The sequence below is a fragment of the Arachis stenosperma genome, chromosome 10 (assembly GCF_014773155.1).
Source record: "Arachis stenosperma cultivar V10309 chromosome 10, arast.V10309.gnm1.PFL2, whole genome shotgun sequence".
NCBI lineage: Eukaryota > Viridiplantae > Streptophyta > Magnoliopsida > Fabales > Fabaceae > Arachis > Arachis stenosperma.
In genome coordinates, this window is record NC_080386.1 from 2656028 (window position 1) to 2676452 (window position 20425).

The 20425-nt window shown below is 31.2% G+C and overlaps 3 protein-coding genes across 3 annotated transcripts; 2 read left to right on the forward strand and 1 right to left on the reverse strand.

The window, feature by feature from the left end:
* The first annotated feature begins 258 nt into the window (after positions 1-258).
* LOC130954273 (3-ketoacyl-CoA synthase 15-like) lies at positions 259-2591 on the forward strand. Its single transcript, XM_057881009.1, has 3 exons — positions 259-621; positions 1369-1953; positions 2043-2591. Exons 1-3 carry the CDS (start codon positions 259-261, stop codon positions 2589-2591), a joined length of 1497 nt encoding a protein of 498 aa, XP_057736992.1.
* Positions 2592-3893: 1302 nt separating this feature from the next.
* Positions 3894-6166, reverse strand: LOC130954721 (L-type lectin-domain containing receptor kinase VII.1-like). Its single transcript, XM_057881480.1, has one exon. The coding sequence runs from the start codon at positions 6112-6114 to the stop codon at positions 4042-4044; it is 2073 nt and encodes a 690-aa protein (XP_057737463.1). The 5' UTR covers positions 6115-6166; the 3' UTR covers positions 3894-4041.
* Positions 6167-15206: 9040 nt separating this feature from the next.
* LOC130954427 (probable hexosyltransferase MUCI70) lies at positions 15207-19987 on the forward strand. The gene is made up of 9 exons (XM_057881164.1): positions 15207-15902; positions 16283-16516; positions 16647-16860; positions 17027-17136; positions 17213-17412; positions 17823-17926; positions 18728-18918; positions 19003-19202; positions 19343-19987. Exons 1-9 carry the CDS (start codon positions 15656-15658, stop codon positions 19601-19603), a joined length of 1761 nt encoding a protein of 586 aa, XP_057737147.1. The 5' UTR covers positions 15207-15655; the 3' UTR covers positions 19604-19987.
* The last annotated feature ends 438 nt before the right edge of the window (positions 19988-20425 follow it).

The window sequence follows — 20425 nt, forward strand, 5'->3', positions numbered from 1 at the left end:
CTTGTCTTACGCATTCATGCACAATTGATGTATGTCCCTATTCTATTTGCATGCTCCGTAAAATCCTTATCATAACTTATTATACCATCTACCATCTATAAATATGTATATCAAATCAACTTTTTTTCCGTCCAATATTTTTCACATGTTGCTTATGTATTTCTTATTTCTTAATTATTCTTCACTCTCAAGTCTCAACAATACTCATTATCATCAACTTGTTGCATTAAAACTATAATAACTTGTTTTCAAGTCCCTATGTCAAAAGAAAATGAGGAGTTTTCGACAGAGATTGTGCAGAATGGTGGATCTCTGTCATTCTCAGTGAGAGTGAGGCCTAGAATGCCAGATTTTCTTAGTTCAGTGAACCTAAAATATGTGAAATTGGGTTATGGATACCTCATTACTCATCGTCTCTACTTGTTAATGATGCTGGCACCACCACTCCTTGCTGCTTTCGTTGCTCATCTTGGAAACTTCTTCACTTGGCAACATCTCTCTCATCAGGCTCTATTCATCTCACCACTCTTCTTCTTCCTCCTCTATCTATATATTGACTTCACTCCTCGCTCTACCTATTTGCTTGATTTCGCATGTTTTCGCCCTCCAAATCATTACAAGGTACTCAATCAAAACACAATCTCAACTCACCTTTAGATTTTCAATAAAACTTTTTTTTATGTAATGTGACTTGAAACCTATGAAACACTGACACGTCATACAGACACAGATATGACACCATACAAGATAGACAAATATACTAATTTTATTTTTTTTAAAACACAGAAACACAATATATATATTAATATAAAATAATTTTTTAATATTTTATAGATATTGAAATACAAACTAATATTAAAATAAATAAGAGAATAACATAAGTGTATATTTGTTTTTTTATAAAAAAAATATTTAATTGTTTTTAAATTTTATAAAAATAATTTTAATGTTAATTTTTTTAATAATTAATTTTTTAACAATTCTTTTAAATAATTTTTTTATTATTAAATGTTTTTATTATTTTTTGAATTGTATAAAGTATTTTAAATAATTTTTTTGTTTTAATAAATAATAATATATGATTTCAAAACTCATTTTAAGAATATAAATTAATAATAAGATTGGACATGCGCGACACATAATGATATTTGAGTGTATCTAATTTTTTTTATTAAAACACAATTGAATATAAAATATACTCATGTAACGAATATTAAATGTCTCTGTTATGTTCAAAATATATCTAACATAGGAACAACACAATTTAACAAAGTGTTCAGTGTTTTTTATAGCTTGTAACAAGTAACAAACTTGAAGCTAGTAACAAATCATTATTGATAGTTTGTTTGGTTTTGACATTGTTTGCAGGTGTCCAAGGCAGAGTTCATAGAATTAGCTAGAAAATCTGGGAATTTCAATGATACTACCATTGAGTTTAAAGAACGAGTTCTTAAGAAATCCGGCATAGGCGACGAGACCTACATGCCAAAGGGAGTTTTCCGGCCAGGTTATAGAACCTCGTTGAAGGATGGGCGAGAAGAGGCATCCATGGTGATGTTTGGAGCAGTTAAGGAAGTTCTTGGTGCCACAAAAGTAAGACCAAATGATATCAAAATCCTTGTAGTAAACTGTGGAATACTAAATACCACCCCATCTCTCTCATCAATGATCATAAACCATTTCAAGCTTAGACATGATATACACAGCTTTAACCTCGGCGGCATGGGCTGCGCCGCCGGTGTCACGGCCATTGATCTAGCTAGAGACCTTCTTGATGCATATCCAAGCAGTTATGCCCTTGTAGTTAGCACTGAAGTTGTGAGCTCTTCATGGTACACTGGCAATGACATTGACATGCTTATTCCCAATTGCTTCTTTAGAATGGGAGCTGCAGCCGTCATGCTCTCCAATTTTCGCCTTCATAGATGGCGCGCCAAGTATGAACTCAAACAGGTAAATATTTTACACAGTCGTGCAATCAGATTTCGCTGTATCAGTTTTAGAATATCTTAAATAATGATATTATGGAGATTGTGGTGTAGTTGGTGAGAACTCACAAGGGAATGGAGAATAGAAGCCACAAAAGTATACACCAAAGGGAAGATAGTGAAGGAAGGAAGGGCATTTCGGTAAGCAAAGATGTAACTGAAATTGGAGGGCATGCATTGAAGGCTAACATAACCACATTAGGCCCTCTGGTGTTACCTGTTTCAGAGCAGCTTCATTTCTTCACTAACTTGCTCTTCAAGAAAAGGAAAACAAAGCCGTACATACCGGATTACAAGCTGGCATTCGAGCACATGTGCATCCAGGCCACAAGCAAGAAAGTTCTGGACGAGATTCAGAAGAATTTGGAGCTGACGGAGGAGTACATGGAAGCGTCGAGGAAGACGTTGGAGCGATTTGGAAACACTTCTAGCAGCAGCATTTGGTATGAACTGGCATACCTTGAGTTTAATTCAAGGGTGAAAAGGGGTGATCGTGTTTGCCAGATTGCATTTGGGTCTGGATTCAAGTGTAATAGTGTTGTTTGGAAGGCTCTAAGGAATGTTAAAACACCAAAATGTTCTCCTTGGTTTAAGGATGAATGACTCAGGAATCATCCCACAAATACATGCAAAGATTTAATAGAGATTTGATTTGGAGTTTTAGTTTGTTGGTAAAATAAGATCATCCAAATGATTTTAATATGTTATCAAGTTATCTTCTAACAATTTTCTAGGTTAAACATGCTATCACTGTAAGAATTATGAGATAGAAAATATTTGATACCAATTTTCAGACTAAACTTTAGACTGCACCTAGTTTTATGTATCAATACATCAAGTTTAATCCATCATTAGATTGCCAATTGCATCATACATTTAAGAGGAACATGATATTTTAAGGACAAATTCCCCACCATTTTATGTGTCAGAATATATTAGGATTAATTAGGATTTATTAGAATTATTTAGTTTTATTTGAATATTTATTATAGAATATTACGTCTTTATTATTATAATTCTCTTAACACCTATAAATACTTTTTTATATTGTATCATTTTAGACAACTTGAATACACTCAATAACACATAAACTTTTTTTCTACTGTTTTTTCTTATCTTTCTATCATGGTATCAAAATTATGGTATCCTCTTTGAAAATGATAGGTTATTTTTTTTTTTTTTTTAAAGTTTGTGTGTCTATTCAAATTGTGTAAAATGAAAGATATTTATACGTGCTAAGAAAATCATAATAATAAAAATATAATATTATATAATAAATATTTAGATATATTAAATATTTTTAACGAATACTAATTGATCCTAATATATTCTAACATTACATTATGAATGAATAGTAGATGGTTTTGACCAGCCTAGGATACCCAAAACCTGAGGCAGAGGAAGGATGAAAAGAACATGAAAAGGCATAAAGCACATGGTTCCCAAACACAAGCTCTTAGATTAGATCTAACACACAAGAATAACTAACAATTAATAATTGTAATAGTGGGTAGTGTCAATCACTTAATCTTATATTGCTCCAATATAAATAAATAACCAATGTAAACAAAAGTTTATTTAGAATGAAATCAGAAACAGTTTTCTGGTACAGGAGCATTCACCATTGGGGGTGGTAGAATTTGGTCATCCAACACAAAACTTAAAAGTATGCTGCACTAATGCGCTATGGATGGAAAGACAGAAATTATAGGTGCAGACTAAGCAAAAATTTTCACCTAACAGCAATCTTAAGACAGCATAAAAATAAATAAATAAAAAATTGTGCTTATTTTGCTTCTTTACGTTAACCAAAGAAAGGCTAAACATTCCTCATCATCATGTAATATGAAAAAAATTGACAGCCGGATTTCTAAAGTGTCCTCAATAATATAATCAAGGAGTTTAAAAAGAATTACTAGATCACAATCATATGTTCATCAATTCATTTATGCTCTGATACATTATTTACATCAATCATATAATGTAATAAAATGGATCAAAAAATTCATCACCTAAACACATCATCTCCATAATTGCATTGATGTGAAAAGATTCATCTACCCTCAACTACAGATTTAGACCAAGTAAGAGACATTGAAGAAGTATTAGACCGGCGAATATCTTCAAATGTTGGGTGTGTTGAATAGCTAAAATAATTAGAATACTCAGAAAAAATATCCCCAGATTTCAACTTTAGAAGCAAACAAGTATCCACATTCTCATTCTCTGATTCTTCTCCTCCCTCATTGTTCTTCCCTTCTAAAATACTCACAACTTGTCTCATGTTTGGTCTTGATTTTGGTTCAGGGTATGCACACAACAATCCCAACTGAAGAACCTTCTCAACTTGTTGCAGATTGAAGTCTCCTTTAGCTCTTAACCTCTCATCAAGTGCATGGATTAGTTCCCCTTTAACCATTAGTCCCCACACAAACTCCACAAGAGGTGCCTTACCTTCTTCCATAGGCCTCCTTCCACACATGACCTCTAAAATCAAGATTCCAAACATGTACACATCCGTGCGAGTCGAGGCTTGTCCGGTCTTGATCACTTCTGGAGCCATGTAACCAACTGTCCCAACCAACTTTGTTGTGCTAGCAACTTGGCCATGGCTATGCATTCTTGCTAATCCAAAGTCTCCAAGCTTTCCATTCATATCTTTATCAAGTAACACATTGCTGGCTTTTATGTCCCTATGCAGAACTTGCTCTTCCCAACCTTCATGCAAATACAACACAGCAAAGGCCACATCTTTGATGATTCTTATTCTCTCTTCACAGTTCAGCATCATGCTCTCATCACAAAACACTCTCTTATCCAAACTCCCATTATCCATGTATTCATAAACTAACAAGAAATTTCCCATGTCTTTCTTGCACCATCCTCTCAAAGCAACCAAGTTTCTCTGCTTCAATCTTCCAAGGCTTGAAATTTCTGCTAGGAACTCTCTCACGCCGTCGTTCTCTTGTGATATTCGCTTCACGGCCACCTCTGCGCCGCCTCTTAGAACACCCTTGTAGACCTTACCATTGCCACCAACTCCAATCACATTTTCCTCACAGAATCCCTTTGTTGCTGCCTCAATTTCTTCATATGTCATTCTGTGTGGCCAATACTCTAACTCCCAATCTTCCATTTCCATTCTCTTCCTTTCAAGCCTTCTCTTTCTCCGAATCAAAAACATTGCAAGCAAAACAAAGACACAAACAACAAAGAAGATACCTACTGTGAACCCTGCAACAAACCCCTTTGACTTGAAAATTGAATCCTTTGGAAGAACAAAAGAGGGTAAACCAGTAGTAATTAGTTCTTCACTTAATGAAAAATTAGTGTTGCTAAAACTCCAAGCAAGAATCTTGTGACTCTCAACTAATTGCCCTGTGGAACTGGTAAATCCAACAAACATCTCATCTACAAAAACTTGAGACAAGTTAAGAGAAACATTCAACAAAGGTTTCATAGGCCTTTTCATACCAACCTTTGCCATGGTAACATTGAGCAAAGAATCCTCATATTCAATCCAAACTTGGTAGTTCTCACCATTGTTGAGCTTCAATTCCTTGAAAGAATCATGATCTTCATCTGGCCAATACCCTGCATCATGAGATGCAACAGAGGTGAGAGAGTTTATGTCAACCCCAACATGGTTGGCGCTTATGTCATCAAACTCCTGGTTCTTGAACACATCAAACTCAACACCAAACACATGGTTGCTTGAATTTCCATTGTTGGTGAAGTTGAAGAGCCCCAGATTCTGAGAAGCAGTGCTTGTACCATGGAATATGCCAGTGAGTGGTGTGAAGATGAAGACAAATCCATGGCCAGGAAGAGTGTCCTTAAAAGGTGCCATGGAGAATATAAAGGAAGTGGAAAAAGGGTAGACATAGGAAGAAGAATTTGACTTCTTGGTTTGGATCTTCTTATGGTAAAGTGCACGACCAACTGAGAAAGTTTGGTGATGTGTGAGGGTTAGGATTCTTGAGTCAATGGTTGCATTCCCATACAACAACACATCAGAGGAGTTGAAGCCATTGAAGACAAAATCAGTGGCAGATATTGAGCTCAAAAGAACAATAACTGATACAAGAAATGGTGGAAGAAGCTGTGAGTTCATGTGCTTCATCATCTTGGTTCAGAACAAGAGAAGAAAATTGAAGAAAATCATGTGTAAGAATAGAAAGAAGCCTTTTGGATTGGATAGTATTTGAAGTTTCCTCAGTCAAATAATGAAATAGTGTTGGGAATTATGAAAAATATTTATTTTTTTAAAATTTATTTTTGAGTTTTATTTATTGAAATATACGTTTTTTTTTTTTGTATTTGGACAAGTTCCTCGCACTTTATAGTGAATTCTATAAAAATTATTAACTAAATACAAAAAAATATACATTTCGATAAAATGAAACTGGAAACTAAATTTAGTAAAAATAAATATTTTTATAATTTATTAAGGAAAAAAAATTCATTAATTAACCTTTGTATAATGACGTTTTGTGAGTTGACAATTGACAAAGGAGAATTAAATGCTAAACAAGATTTGTGTGAATGAGTATCCCATACTAGAACCAAATTTTAGTTCACCAGTGGAATTTAACCTCGTTGACTTTTACAATAATAATAATTATTATTATAATTTATTTTCTTTTAATATTTTTCATTCATATCAAATAACACGCATATTATAGTCACAAAAAAAAATAACACGCATATTATAATGTTTCTTTTTCGTTTGATTTTCATTAAACTATTAATAAACCGTTGATTTCTTAAAATTAAAAAAGATTCAACGATAGATAATATAAACTAAAATTAAATAATGTTCCCAATGGCGGTAACGCTATTTTAATAAACATAACCGTGAGGTGACAGCTAAGAATTTATGAGCGGGGTACATCGGGGCAGGTAGCTTAGCTAAGTTTACGTCAATGGCTTAACTCACTCGTCTTTATTTTTTATTTTTTTATTTATTTACTCTTTAATGGTTTTTTTTCGTGAAGTTATCGTAATTTTTTTATTTTTTTTATTCTCTCGTGGCAGTTTTATTTGTGTTTTTTTCGTGTTAGTTTTGTCTGCGTTTTATCTGTATTTTCTTATATTAGTTCCGTCTGCACTTCCTTCAGATAGCAACAGTTCTGTTTGTACTTCTTTCAGATAAGCGGCAGTTTTGTCTGCGCTTTCTTCACAAGCGACAGTTTCGTCTGCACTTACTTCAGACAAGCAGCAGTTCTGTCTGTGCTTTCTTCAGATAAGCTGCAGTTCCGTTTGCGCTTCCTTCCCTCAGTTTCGTCTGCACCCGTTTTATCAATTTATGCACAAAAAAAAATTTCTCCTTATTTTGTTGCACTTGAGTTTGAAGGGAATGTTAGAATATAATTATGATCAATTAGTATTATTTAGTATATCTTAATATTTATTATAAGAGATTACGTCTTATTATTACGATTCTGTTAGTACTTATAAATACTTTTTTATGTTGTATCTTTTTAGACAACTTAATTACACTCAATAACACACAAATTATTTTTTTAATTTAATATCTTGTTTCTAACCATTATAATGGTTAAATAGTTAAATTTACAAATAATTAATAATTTAATATAATTTAATCTTAATGAGATAACTAATATCAAGTTTACATAAATGTTTTTTTTTTATCATAGATAAAAAATTCAAACTCTCAATCTCTTAATTGAGTATAAAAAAATTATATCATTTAAACTATAATCTATTAACAGTCGCCATAAACATTTACTCATGAAAATAAAGAAGAATTTTATTGACTTTAAAAATTAAATGACTACTTCTACTATTCTACATTCACTGGTACACTTTTTAAAATAAATTTTAACAATTAACAAAAATATTAACACCAGGTATTAACTATTTTTCACCTATAAAAATAGTAAGAGAGTATTGACTTCTTATTAACAAATTTAAAAATAAATCGTATACCAAATAAAAGATTTTGTTAACAAAATGCTTGTTAAAAATACAAGAATATTAATTATTTATAAATAAAAAATTATATTATTGTATTCTTAACAAATGCACTTAGCTAAAACATAAATAAAATCTAAAATCTTTAAATTAAATAATTTTTTCTTTGCTATACCCTATTGAAGAATGGGCCTAGAATTATAATGGGAACTGCACAAGGTTGAAGGTTTTGACTAGAAGAAAACGGAGACAAAGAAAACACGGCATCCATATTCAATGCAAACTTTCACTCTCCAAACTCCATGACTCCTCCTTGTACGGAAGGATTACGACACGTTTTGTGGATTTTTTAAATTTTTGATGCATTAACAATATAAAATAATTTTATAGGTATATTTAATTATATAATATAAAAATAATTATTTTTTATATTAATTATATAATTTATCATTTAAAAAATAAATATAATTATCCAATACTCTACTATTAAATGTAAAAAAAAATTAGAATAACTATTAAAAATATTACTAAAAGTAATTTAGAAAAATTAATTATTGTCTCAAATATTGTATATACATAAAAAACACAAATAATTTAAAACAAAAGGAATAATAAATAAACCGCCACATTGTTTTCCCAATTTACTATAAATGTCTGACTTTTTTCCATATGTCTGCGCCGTAATAGAAATTTTTTGTCGATGGTTGATTTCTTTTGCCCAGATCATGATTCATGAATGAATTGTCAATAATAAAATATAGTTGATGCTTTTCCCACCTCAGTTTATGAATATGATTTACAAGTTGCAATTAGAGCTGTCAAATTAAATCCTAATCTTATAAGGGATGGTCTTAAGTCTTAATTTTTTTCATCCCAAGGTTCTAAATATATATAAAAAAAAATCTGATAAATCCTAATTTTAACCAGACTCTAAAAATAATTATAGTTCAATTAAATATGTTAAATCATTTAGTTTTTTTAATTAAATATCGAAATTACATATAAATATGAAGTATCTTAATACAAAAGATGATCTTTTATTTTAGTTTCTTTTTTTTATTTCAGACTTAAAAGACAGCATTTAATCAGAACTGATTGTCAAGGCTTTGTTGATGTTCATATCTTGAAAAAGTTTTGACAAATAATCTTCAAAAGAAAGAAACAATATTTTGGCTCTTCAAAAGTAAATTTAATTTAATGAAATAAAACAAATATAACTAAAAAATTATCCTTTTTTATATTAAAAAAAATCCTTTCATTTTTCGGACTGGAAAAAATCCGTTTTTTTTTTGGACTTGAAAAAAAATCCTTTTCTTTTTTTGGTCAGCGGAAAAAAATCCTTTTATGTTGTTCTTTTTTCTCTTCTCTTGTTGGGCCTAAACTTTTTCTTTTGATATTTTAATTTTTATCTTGGGTCTACCAAAAAGCCCAAAACATAGCTAAAGCCCAAAAATTTTACCCACTGGGCAAATGGCTAATAAATTTCAAGCCCTATTGACCAAAACAACAAAATCCCCACCGTCCCTCCCAAAAACAAAAAATGAAGCAATGAACAAGCACGTGAGGAGTGTTATATTAGGGAGACATTAATGATTAATCATTGATATAAGTTCCTTAATTAAGTTTGGTCTATAATAAACTTAACTTAGTGGCTCCTATTAATTAGGCACACTTTAAAATTGCTGCATCAATAAATCATCGAGTTGGGTATGGTGATACATTATACTGATACCGGAACATGATGAGCTGTATGATGCAAATGCGTTCAGAAATGAAGTTGCTTAATTGCTTCAAAAGATATAGTCGGTGGTGTCATAAAGATTAAAGAGAGAAATTAATCTCATAATAATATAATATCATATACATTGGTACTACTCCATAAATAGAAATAGAAGGATAACACTTTTTGGGGGAGGAAGGTTTTCTCATACATATATTTCTTTTTACTTCTAAGTTCTGATACCAAATTAAATAATGGATTACTTCTAATTTTTATATTAAATTAAATAACTCTATATTCAGGCAAATTAAAATACATAAAATAATTAATGAATTTATACACAATCTCACAATTTAATTGCAGCTAATCCATCCGATAAAAAAAAACAAAAAAAAAATGATTTGTCTTCAAATAAATATATTAATTTTCAGAGTTTGTTCAAATGATTAATTATTTATAATCAGATGGAATAATGGAATTTTTGGTCACTAAAGTATATTTTGCTTCTCAATGATCCATGATTCGGTTCCTTATGAATCATGGCAAATAAAATTTTGAACTAATGACTAAGAATTAAAATTTTTATTAATTAAATAATAATTATATTGATATTTAAATATTTTAAAAATATTCTTTTTTGAAAGTTTATTTTTGTCCTTTTTGTTTCTTTTTTATGTATGAAAAAAATGTGTACTGATTTTTCTTATCATTGTTTACTTGGAAATAATTGAATTTCATCATCTAGTCAAAGTTTCATGAGCCTGAATTAAAATAAGAATAACCATCCATGCATGCATGCATTAAATAAACAAATAAATTAAGAGAGTATAAAACCTTTAATTTCCCTTCCCTAAATATTTGGTTAGCAATACCCTTAAAATAATTTTGTAATCAAGTCCAAGTTTAAAACTGTACATTAGTTATCCCCATGATGTTTTTTATATAGTTTATTTTCTATGCTGAATTCATCTAAATTATTTTATATATAATTCTTTTTATAGTTCTGTTACAATTTGTTTTACACTTGTTTAAAACTAAAATATATCATTCTTTTATGCTGAATTCATCTAAATTTTTATATAAAAACCTATTAACCATAAAATTTTATCTTATTGATTAATTTCATACGTTAGATATTATTTCGAGATGTTACCTAAAACAAAATATAAAAAATGGACCTTTAAATTAGATTCAGACCACTTGAAAATTGCTCATTCATTTATATTTTTTTCAGTGATACAGTTTTTTACACAAAATTTCAATCTCTAAGTCAATAAAATTTTTTGTAGAATATAATTAAAAATGGATTGCATAATACCTAAAGTGTAGAGGTATTTATAGTAGAGACAAGTAAGTTAATTTTGGAGATAACCTCTATATATAGTAGGCAATTTTTTTTACTCATTAATTAAAGAGGAGTGTTAGAGGTAGTAACTCTTTTTATTTGTAGTTATCAAGTAGTTATTAATGATTTTTTAATGGTGTGAGATTTTATTCAATAGTGTGAGATTACATACTACTATAATTTAATAAAGTTACTGATCCTTAGACTTTTTCTTAATTAAATTTAGATTATAACATAAATAAGAAGACTTTGTTAGGTAGACAATAATTTTTATGAACAATGAGTTTTAAAATTTGCCCAACAAAATAAAAATACACTACACCTCCAAATTACCCACCTAAATCTTAATATTAGAATAACCATCTGCACACCTAATAAATTGAACATCGAATAATCTATTGTTCACATTATTTAGTATTTTCATTATCTACCTATACTTTTCCTAAATAAAATAGCGAATAAACAATCACATTCACGGGTATTAACTTTTTTCTTTTCCCATTTTCATAAATTTAAAATGTAGAGAGATGAATAATACGAGATCTTAGAGAAATTGACCTATTATTCAAAACGAAATTAAAGATGGTTTGGTGTCATAATAATTATGAGAATGGCATGGTTTTCAACTTATTCACATGCCACACATTCAGACGAGTTATGGAAGGTAACTTCCTTAGAGATGCATGGTTCAGGAACATATGTAATTAATGATCATAAATATATGACAAATTCATATCACAATCCAGGGTTTAATTGCGGGGGGTCTCTTCCTACAATTGACATCCTATTCTTCAATTTATTGTTGGTAGTGAAATTAAAAGTTTTAAAGTTGGACACTCATTATTATGAAAGTCCTATGCTCTGAAAAGGTTAAAAATTTAAAATATTTGATAATAAAAAAATTTAATAAAAAATAGTTACTTTTTTTATTCAACTTTTTTTTCCTCCTTAGTATTATCCATTGAAAAATTATCCTTCACTCAAATTTAATTTAAGGAGAAATTAAATAATTTTAAGAGTGAACACAGGTCGATTTGGTTCGAATTTATAGTAAAATTAAAATCGAACTGATTAAAATATAATTGGTTCAGTCGGATTTATGTTTTTTTGTACATGTATGCGAATCAAACCAAATTTATTAAAAATAGATTGATTCGGTTCGGGTAATTGAGTATCCGATGACTTTGAAGTTCATAAAAAAAAATCAAATTTTTATCTTAAAAATTCAACAAGTACAATAAACATGTAACATCAATAGAAATAATCCAAACATGTTAAACACTAAATACATCAAAAACTAAATTCAAACATATTAATAGTGAATAATCATTGTCTAATAGAAAAGTCATATATATATATTTTATTTTTTTATTTAATTAATATATGATCAGGTTCGTGGGTTGGTTCGGATTCCGCACCTCCAGAATCGATATCCGAACCAATCACTAACAAAAACTATCGGTTTGATTTGGGTTGAATCCGATTACCTGTTGGTTCCAGAACCAATTTAATTGGTTCGGTTCAGGTTCAGATAGGTAACCGGATACCGGGAGTGGATCCTCTCCAGTAAAAAAAATTGGATGATATCAATTGTGATCTCTCATATTTATTTTTTGTCCCACTTATAAAATTAATAGTAAAAAATCACACTTCATTTCTTCAAATGTTAAAAAAACTAGAAAAAATTAATTTCCCCGAATACCCGCTACCCGTGCTCTCCCCTAAATAATTCATTTTCTCAATAGTTTTTGTAAACATTACATCATTTTTGAGTGGGTGTAGTGTGTCTTAAATTAAGCATTTCATCTTATAAAATATTTTTAAAAAAGAATTGCAACAATATAATCGGGGATCAAAATTAATTATACTCGCATTTGTCATATAATATTTTTTTTTTGTCTACATACATAAAATAAGAGAAGAAATTGAGGTGTGATATTGTAATTTGTGTCAGAATTTTGTTGTATTTTTCTCATTATGTATATTGTATAGCCTGTTAATTTTTGATGTTTTGAAGGAAAAGGAAAGGTATCGAACCAATTCTTAAAAAGGAAAAAGAATATTATTATCCTGGTTCCTATAAATAAATAGGTATACTTAAATTGGAAAAGGGATAACTGGCTTTAAAAGATCGAACTATTTTCTTTTTATTTTGTTTATATTTTTGGCATATATGTGGAAAACAAAGTTTATAAATTACAGCCGATCTAAATAATTTTACATGCTAAAAATCTTAAAAACCAAACCAAATATAATTTTCCATTTCTCTCCATTAAAAGCAAAATGTGAAACATTCCTATCTCATTCTTGGTGCTTTAGTAACACAATCCAAAAGAGCAATCATGAAATAATTAGGGGTAACAATAGAATAGGTTAGCTCAAATTTTTGTTCTATCCTGCTTCGTCTTATCTAATAATAATTTGTATAGAATTTATTTTATTTTTATTCATAAATAATAAAAATTAAACCCTAATCCACTGTTGTGGATATTTGCTCTATCTCTATAATTATTAAAATTCAAATTTTATATAATTATCATCGTATACATAATATAAATTAAAATAAAATTTAATAATATTATAATATTATTAATTATTTTATTAATTATTTTATATATATATCAAGATGTGTAGGACGAATATTATCTAAATTCAATCTCGTTTTGTTCGCCCAAAACTCTATCTCGCTAAAAATCTATCCTGATGCAGATAATTATTTGTACCGAATAATTAGAGACAGAATGAATACCTGCGAATTTAGATAGTATTGTAATTTTTAAAAATAATTGAATCTGTCTCTAAATATAAAAACTTTTAAAATTTGATAGGAAAAAAGAATGAGTTAATAATTCAAGCCAAGTGGCACATTTTTGTTATTCTTCTTCTTAAGACTTGGTTTTAGGTTTAAACTATTTTAAAAGTTGCTTTACATAGCCTTCAACTTGGTCTCTCAAGTCTCAACAATAACATTCCTCTTAATTAAGTGTTGTGTAATGCCATGTTTAAAAGTAGAAAACAATAATCAACGTTTAGACAAAATGTTATGCGGTAAATCGTTAAGTCCATTATAACAAACTCTAATTTTTTTTTTAATTTTGGTATTCACAAACTGTGATTTGTTTAGTAAGTTAAATCATCAGTCATCACCCAGGTCTAGGTTTTAAAATCCAATTAGGTTTAGTTAAAATATGTACTAAAAATATATATAAGAATTTTATTATTGAAAATCATTATTTTTTATATTTTTAATCTACTTTTTAAATGATGAGATGTATAAAAACACAAAAAAAATTACTTTTAGTTTTTTAATAAGCTTTCTAAAGATACATATTAACTAATTCCTAAAATATTTACCGAATTACTAATTACTCTTCAATTCTACACTGTTAAAAATTATTTGTAATTACTAATGACTAATAATTCAAGAATATATATTAGGCCAATTTTATGGTGTTTATAAATTTTTGTCTAAATTTTGTCTAACTTATTTTTTGTAGTGAGTTTTAATTTTTTAAAAATTATTTATTCTTAAATCTTTTAAATTAAATAATAACTTTTAACCTTTTTTAATAAATAGGCACCTTGTAAGCACCATAACCTTTACCTATATATTATTACTTCTAAATTGATGATAATATTTTCAATAGAAAATACATGTATACCAAAATCTAATAAGAGAATGGTAATATTTGTTTTTCAATTGCCAAAGAGCTATACCTCAAATGATATAATCTCTCCATACTCACTTAGAGATTACGGGTTCGAATTTCATTCTTAATTTAAAAAAATATTTATTTTTCAATATTTATTATTCTGTTCTTTCTAAAATATGTATTTTTTATTTTTAAATTTAAAATTTAATTTAAAAAAAAAAGTTGTTTTGGGAATGAGGGATCAAGCATTTAGTAGTAGTATAGTAATATAGTATTGTTCCAAGAATCCAAGGTGATTTGTGGTTAATTAAAGAGAGTAAGTTCCACAATTTTATAATAATAAATACTGAAAGAGAAACAATGACTTTGGGTATGAATATGACATGGCATATCAGTGTCTGAACCTGCAAACTTTGGGCATATGCGCACATTAACCTATCAAAACTTTTCTATTTTCTTTTTTTTTATCCAACAAAATAAAATAAAACAAAACAATTCTCACCCCCTAAATTCCCTCCTATAAATATCCCGTGAAAATTTCTTCTCTCAGATCATCACTTTTCTGATTTCTTTTTTCCTCTTTTTTTCTTTTAAAAAAATATATAATAATAATAATACTAGTACTTGAACTCGAAGAAGATCCTTTGGTTTCTTCAAAGTCTCTCAGATTTCCAAAAGAATTTTCTCGTTAAAATTCCTGCAGAGTCAATCAGATTTTCTAAAAGGAAAACCCTAGATTCATTCGCTGATTGAAAATAAAAGGAAAAAACCGGGGAATTTTGTTTTCACTGGGAGCTAGTTTCGGTGGCACGTAATTGTGAACTCAAAAACTCAGCTCGATTGAATTTTTTCTCTCTGATTCAAAATTGACGAAAACTAATTTTCTTAGCTGAGTTGAAAAAGTGAGTGCGGCATTGGTAATAAACTGCATTGAGTGCTGCTCCGAGAAGTTGGGGCAAGTTGATGAAGTGTTGTTGTTGTTGATGATGTTGAAGAGGTGAAGGATGAGAAAATGAGTAACGGTTCATTGGAGTTTCGTTCTGCGAGTTATGGTTCTTTGGAGAAGCAGCTGCAACTGCAACAGAACGGAGTTGTTGTTTCAGCTATTCAATCAGCGCGTAAGCCTTCCAAGATGCTCAAAGAAAAAGAGAGACTCTTCCTTTGGATCTGCAAGCTCGCCGGCAGGAGGAAGGTTGGAATGCTCATCCTCTCTCTCATCTCCGCCGCCGTTTTCGTCTGGGTTCTCTACGTTGGAAAAGGTGACCTTCCTTAATTCCCTCACCTCTTTTGTTATTGTTTCGAATTTCAATTCTGCATATTCTTCAGTGGATTGTAATGACGTTAGAGGAACATACATAGTTTAATTAGCTTGTTTGATTTTTATTTTCATAAGTTGATTGTTTTTTTTAGGATTCATCTCATCTGATTAACCATTGATCAAGGTGGTAGGTATCTTGGTTTCATAACACTAACACAGGTTCTAGAATCTGATTAACCATTATTGTTAGGGATGGATTCCAATTGCTATATTCAAGGAAGAAAACTTGTTTTTTCATTTACATGCGGATAATGATTTTTTTGTTTTTTGTTTAGCTTTTGAACGAGGCATTATCTTTGTGGTATGGCTTGCTTCTTTCAGGTGATTCGCCAGAAGGGAATAGGGCAAGTGAAATCAGTGTTAAGGGAAGTATTTCTATAAGTGATTCACCATCTACGATCTCTACGGCGAATATCATGGGCTTCGCCACGAATTTGGTGTTACCCCCTCCTCCCCCTAGCCATTTTCTGGGTTACACTCTTCCTCCTGGCCATCCATGTAATAGTTTCACTCTTCCTCCACCACCAGCAGATCCGAAGCGTAGTGGGCCGCGGCGTAAGTCCTACTTGAACTATTTGGTTCCTTCATCTCTTATGTTAGGTTATTATATACTTAGTAATTTGCAATGGAGTCAATTGCCTGTGAGATATCAATTAATTGGTGAAAATATCCGTTTATGTTTCAGCATGCCCTGTATGTTACCTTCCCGTTGAAGAAGCCATTGCACTTATGCCGAAGTTTCCCTCACCTTCTCCAATAATTCAGAATCTAACATATATCTGGGAGGAAAATCTAAGCAGAGATGGGGAGTTTGGTGGTTCAGACTTTGGTGGATACCCCACTTTGAAGCAGAGAAGTGATTCTTTTGATATACGAGAGTCAATGAGTGTGCACTGTGGGTAAGTTTTCATTTTTGTTGGATATTTACCTTTTGTTAGCTATTAAGCACTGAAGAGTTTTTTTGTGGGCATAAAGTTTTCTCTGCCGGTTATAAAGGATATACATCCAACCCTTTTACTCACATCTGTCGATTCTTGCATCTTCAATGATGTTGTGATCATTCAGATTTGTAAAAGGACCTAAACCTGGCCGCAACACAGGATTTGACATGGATGAAGACGACCTATATCATATGGAGCAGTGCCGTGGTGTAGTTGTTGCATCAGCCATATTTGGTGTGTATCATGTTGTTCTAACTTTACTTGGTTGTTTAGGCTGATGTTTTGCTGATCCATTGAATATGTTTTTCAGGAAATTTTGATGCGATAAATGAGCCATCAAACGTTAGTAACTATTCAAAGAAGACAGTATGCTTCCTTATGTTTATAGATGAAGAAACAGAAAAAGCTTGGAGGGCATCTGGCCTACTGGGGATCAACAAAAGGATTGGATTATGGAGAATTATTGTTGCTCGTAATATTCCTTACACAGATGCAAGACGCACAGGAAAGGTCAGTATTATAAGTTCACAAGCACCAGTGCGACTATAATATAGAATCTTACACAGGGATTACTAATCATATTTGTTGCTTAAGCTTTAAATCATTATGCTTTTCTTTACGATATGGTCATTGGTATAGAAAGCTAAAATTGTTGGCTGTCGTTATATAATAGATGTTGATGGACTTAAATGCAATATTGACCATCCCTTAACATACATAAATGGAGGAGAAACACAAAGCTATTAGCTTGATCTCGTTGTCTGAGCATTATGATGTTTTTTTTTTCATTCAGAATATATTTATAGGCTTTTGATATGAATTAAGATTAAGATGACCAAAAATCAAATCCAGACCCTTATATTTTATTGTGCATAAGTAGTATTCTTATTTACTTGTAACTTTAACTACCATTCCCACAGATTCCAAAGCTTCTGATTCATAGGATGACTCCAAATGCCCGGTACTCTATATGGCTTGATGGGAAGCTTGAGCTTGTTGTTGATCCATATCAAATACTTGAAAGGTATACTTCAGGATCTCTTTTTTATTTCAGAGTGAATGTTTTTACCACAATGTCAGATCACTATAACTGATGTCTCTTGGTTTTACCAAGAATGTTTTATTTGTGTACTTCTCATTCAGTGTCATTATTGCAGTTGTTGCTCCTAATATCTCTTCTGGGTTCTTTTTGTCATGGCATTGAAATTTTTGAAAGTATAATAGTTATTTCTTTACCACAATGAATGACTAGAAGCTTAAATCATTCTAGATCACAAAAAATGCCTCCACATTTATTATGGATAAGTTCTTGATTATGGATATAAGTTTTAAGGATGAAAACAAATGACTGGTCTTGACATACACTTTCTGGCCTTATGATGGTTGCCAGAACTGATTGAAGTCCCTCCTATTGTATCTTTCTGAGTTAGTTGTCCATAGGCATGGTTTGCATCAGGCATAGGCATTGTTTAATCCATGAGCTGTTCCCAACTAGTGGAGAAAGACTTGGTTGTTGTTCCTGTATTTTATAAGTAGGTTACAAACTGAAATATTGTCACTTTTGGGAGCTTGGCAACGGAAAACGTGGATAAATGTGAAACTTAAACGAATGCCATTGTGGTTCTGGTTTCTGTTGATGCTGGAGATGGAGAGAATTCACCTTCCAAGGCCTTCTAGTTCATTTGCCTTCAGGACTATACATTTTAGTTGAGAGTGTATTTATATGTGTAGTGTATACTCACGGCGAACTAGCTTTGTTATTGTTTGTCTTGCTACAATACATGCTTCAGCACCTAAGTTACTCTTATCTCTCATCCTTTTACAGGTTTTTGTGGAGGAGGAATGCAACTTTTGCAATATCTAGACATTATAAACGCTTTGATGTATTTGTTGAGGCCGAGGCAAACAAAGCTGCTGGAAAGTATGATAATGCCTCTATTGACTTTCAGATAGACTTTTACAAGAAAGAGGGACTGACTCCATACACAGAAGCAAAACTTCCTCGTATAATAAGCGGTAGGCTAAACTAGCTCTTCCATTGTGGGATTAGGATTCAGGTTGGACTTACATCTTCTCCAAACCTTGATGGTTGAATTGCAGATGTTCCTGAAGGATGTGTAATTGTACGAGAGCTCGTTCCTATTAGCAACCTCTTTACCTGTCTTTGGCACAATGAAGTTGACCGATTTACTTCAAGGGACCAGATTAGTTTTGCAATTGTCAGAGACAAACTCCTGTCCAGGGTTGATTTTCATTTTGCCATGTTCCTGGATTGTGAAAGGCGCAACTTTGTAGTTCAGGCAATTATTTTACCTTGTTTTCATAACGCTAAGGCCTCTGTTATAAGTTATAACTATTATTGTTATTCAAAGTTCCCTTGCAACATTATTTAACACTCAACCTTACTGTGATTCAAATTATCTTCCTTTTGTGATTACAGAAATACCACATGGATCTACTACTAGAGCGCCAGTCTCCACCAGACTCTGCTGCAGTGAGTCCTCCCCCACCACTTACACCATCTCTGCCACCTCCATTGCCGGTGCTTGAAACTCATCCTCGAAGGGTTGTGATTCCAACAGTTAGGGGAGGTCCTTGGCGAGGACCCTGGAAAGGCCCTTGGCGAGGCCCTGTAAGGCGTGTAAGAAGGCGCCGTCCCAGAGTTGTGTATGGAAATAGATACATTGCAGGAACTCAATAGCCATTGTTTTTTGGGTGATTGGTTATACCATTTTTTTTTCCTTTTTCTTTTTGGCATACACACCTACAAAGATCAAAATCATTCGTTGGCAGAGCTGGAAGGGAAAAATATGCAAGATGAGCGTTCTTACTTTCACTTTGTGCAACTGTTCCATTGTTATTGATAATTTTTGTTGTATATAGAGTAAAAAGAAAAAAGTTGAATAATTATCTTATCAGGTGGGTTACCACTTACCACCTACCCCCCAAATCCCTCAAATGTGGTAACCCATTTTGTTGTTCCATTACCCATAGGAGAAAGTATACTTGCACTCTCAAATACCCCATTACAGATAAATTCATCGTCTTTCTTTCTATTAAATAAAAGGTTACGAAAATTTACCAAGGATCCTATACATTTCGTTGTACGGTTCTGTTTCCGTTGTTTTATCTTATTACTAACATTAACATGTGAGTTTATGTTGTCATATATATCACGTTTCTTTAAGGGTTTAACTAAAATTGATTTTTTTTAAATAAAAATACATTATGTTCTTAAAGTTTTTATTAATAATAATTAATAATTAATTAAAAAAAATCATTTGGCGAATTTGTAAAAATTACATTACCATCGTTGCATTTATAACTTGAGGATAGACTTCTGTAAATGGAAAATTTTGCCCAATGTAGATTATCCCGAAATTAATGGCATTTAAACCGCTGCAGTGTAGAGAATTTGCCGTAATATTTGAAAACAAAAGGGCACAAACTCCAATTTCCACCGAGTCAGTAGATCAGATCAGAATCTCCTCTGTCGGCACTACAAGAGCTCTGCCACGTGGCA

Coding starts and splice junctions, on each gene's coding strand:
- LOC130954273 (XM_057881009.1), top strand. CDS start 259: ATGTCAAAAGAAAATGAGGAGTTTTCGACAGAGATTGTGCAGAATGGT. Junction 622..1,368: donor GCCCTCCAAATCATTACAAG/GTACTCAATCAA, acceptor CATTGTTTGCAG/GTGTCCAAGGCAGAGTTCAT. Junction 1,954..2,042: donor CCAAGTATGAACTCAAACAG/GTAAATATTTTA, acceptor ATTGTGGTGTAG/TTGGTGAGAACTCACAAGGG.
- LOC130954721 (XM_057881480.1), bottom strand. CDS start 6,114: ATGATGAAGCACATGAACTCACAGCTTCTTCCACCATTTCTTGTATCA.
- LOC130954427 (XM_057881164.1), top strand. CDS start 15,656: ATGAGTAACGGTTCATTGGAGTTTCGTTCTGCGAGTTATGGTTCTTTG. Junction 17,413..17,822: donor ATGCAAGACGCACAGGAAAG/GTCAGTATTATA, acceptor CCATTCCCACAG/ATTCCAAAGCTTCTGATTCA. Junction 19,203..19,342: donor GGCGCAACTTTGTAGTTCAG/GCAATTATTTTA, acceptor TTGTGATTACAG/AAATACCACATGGATCTACT.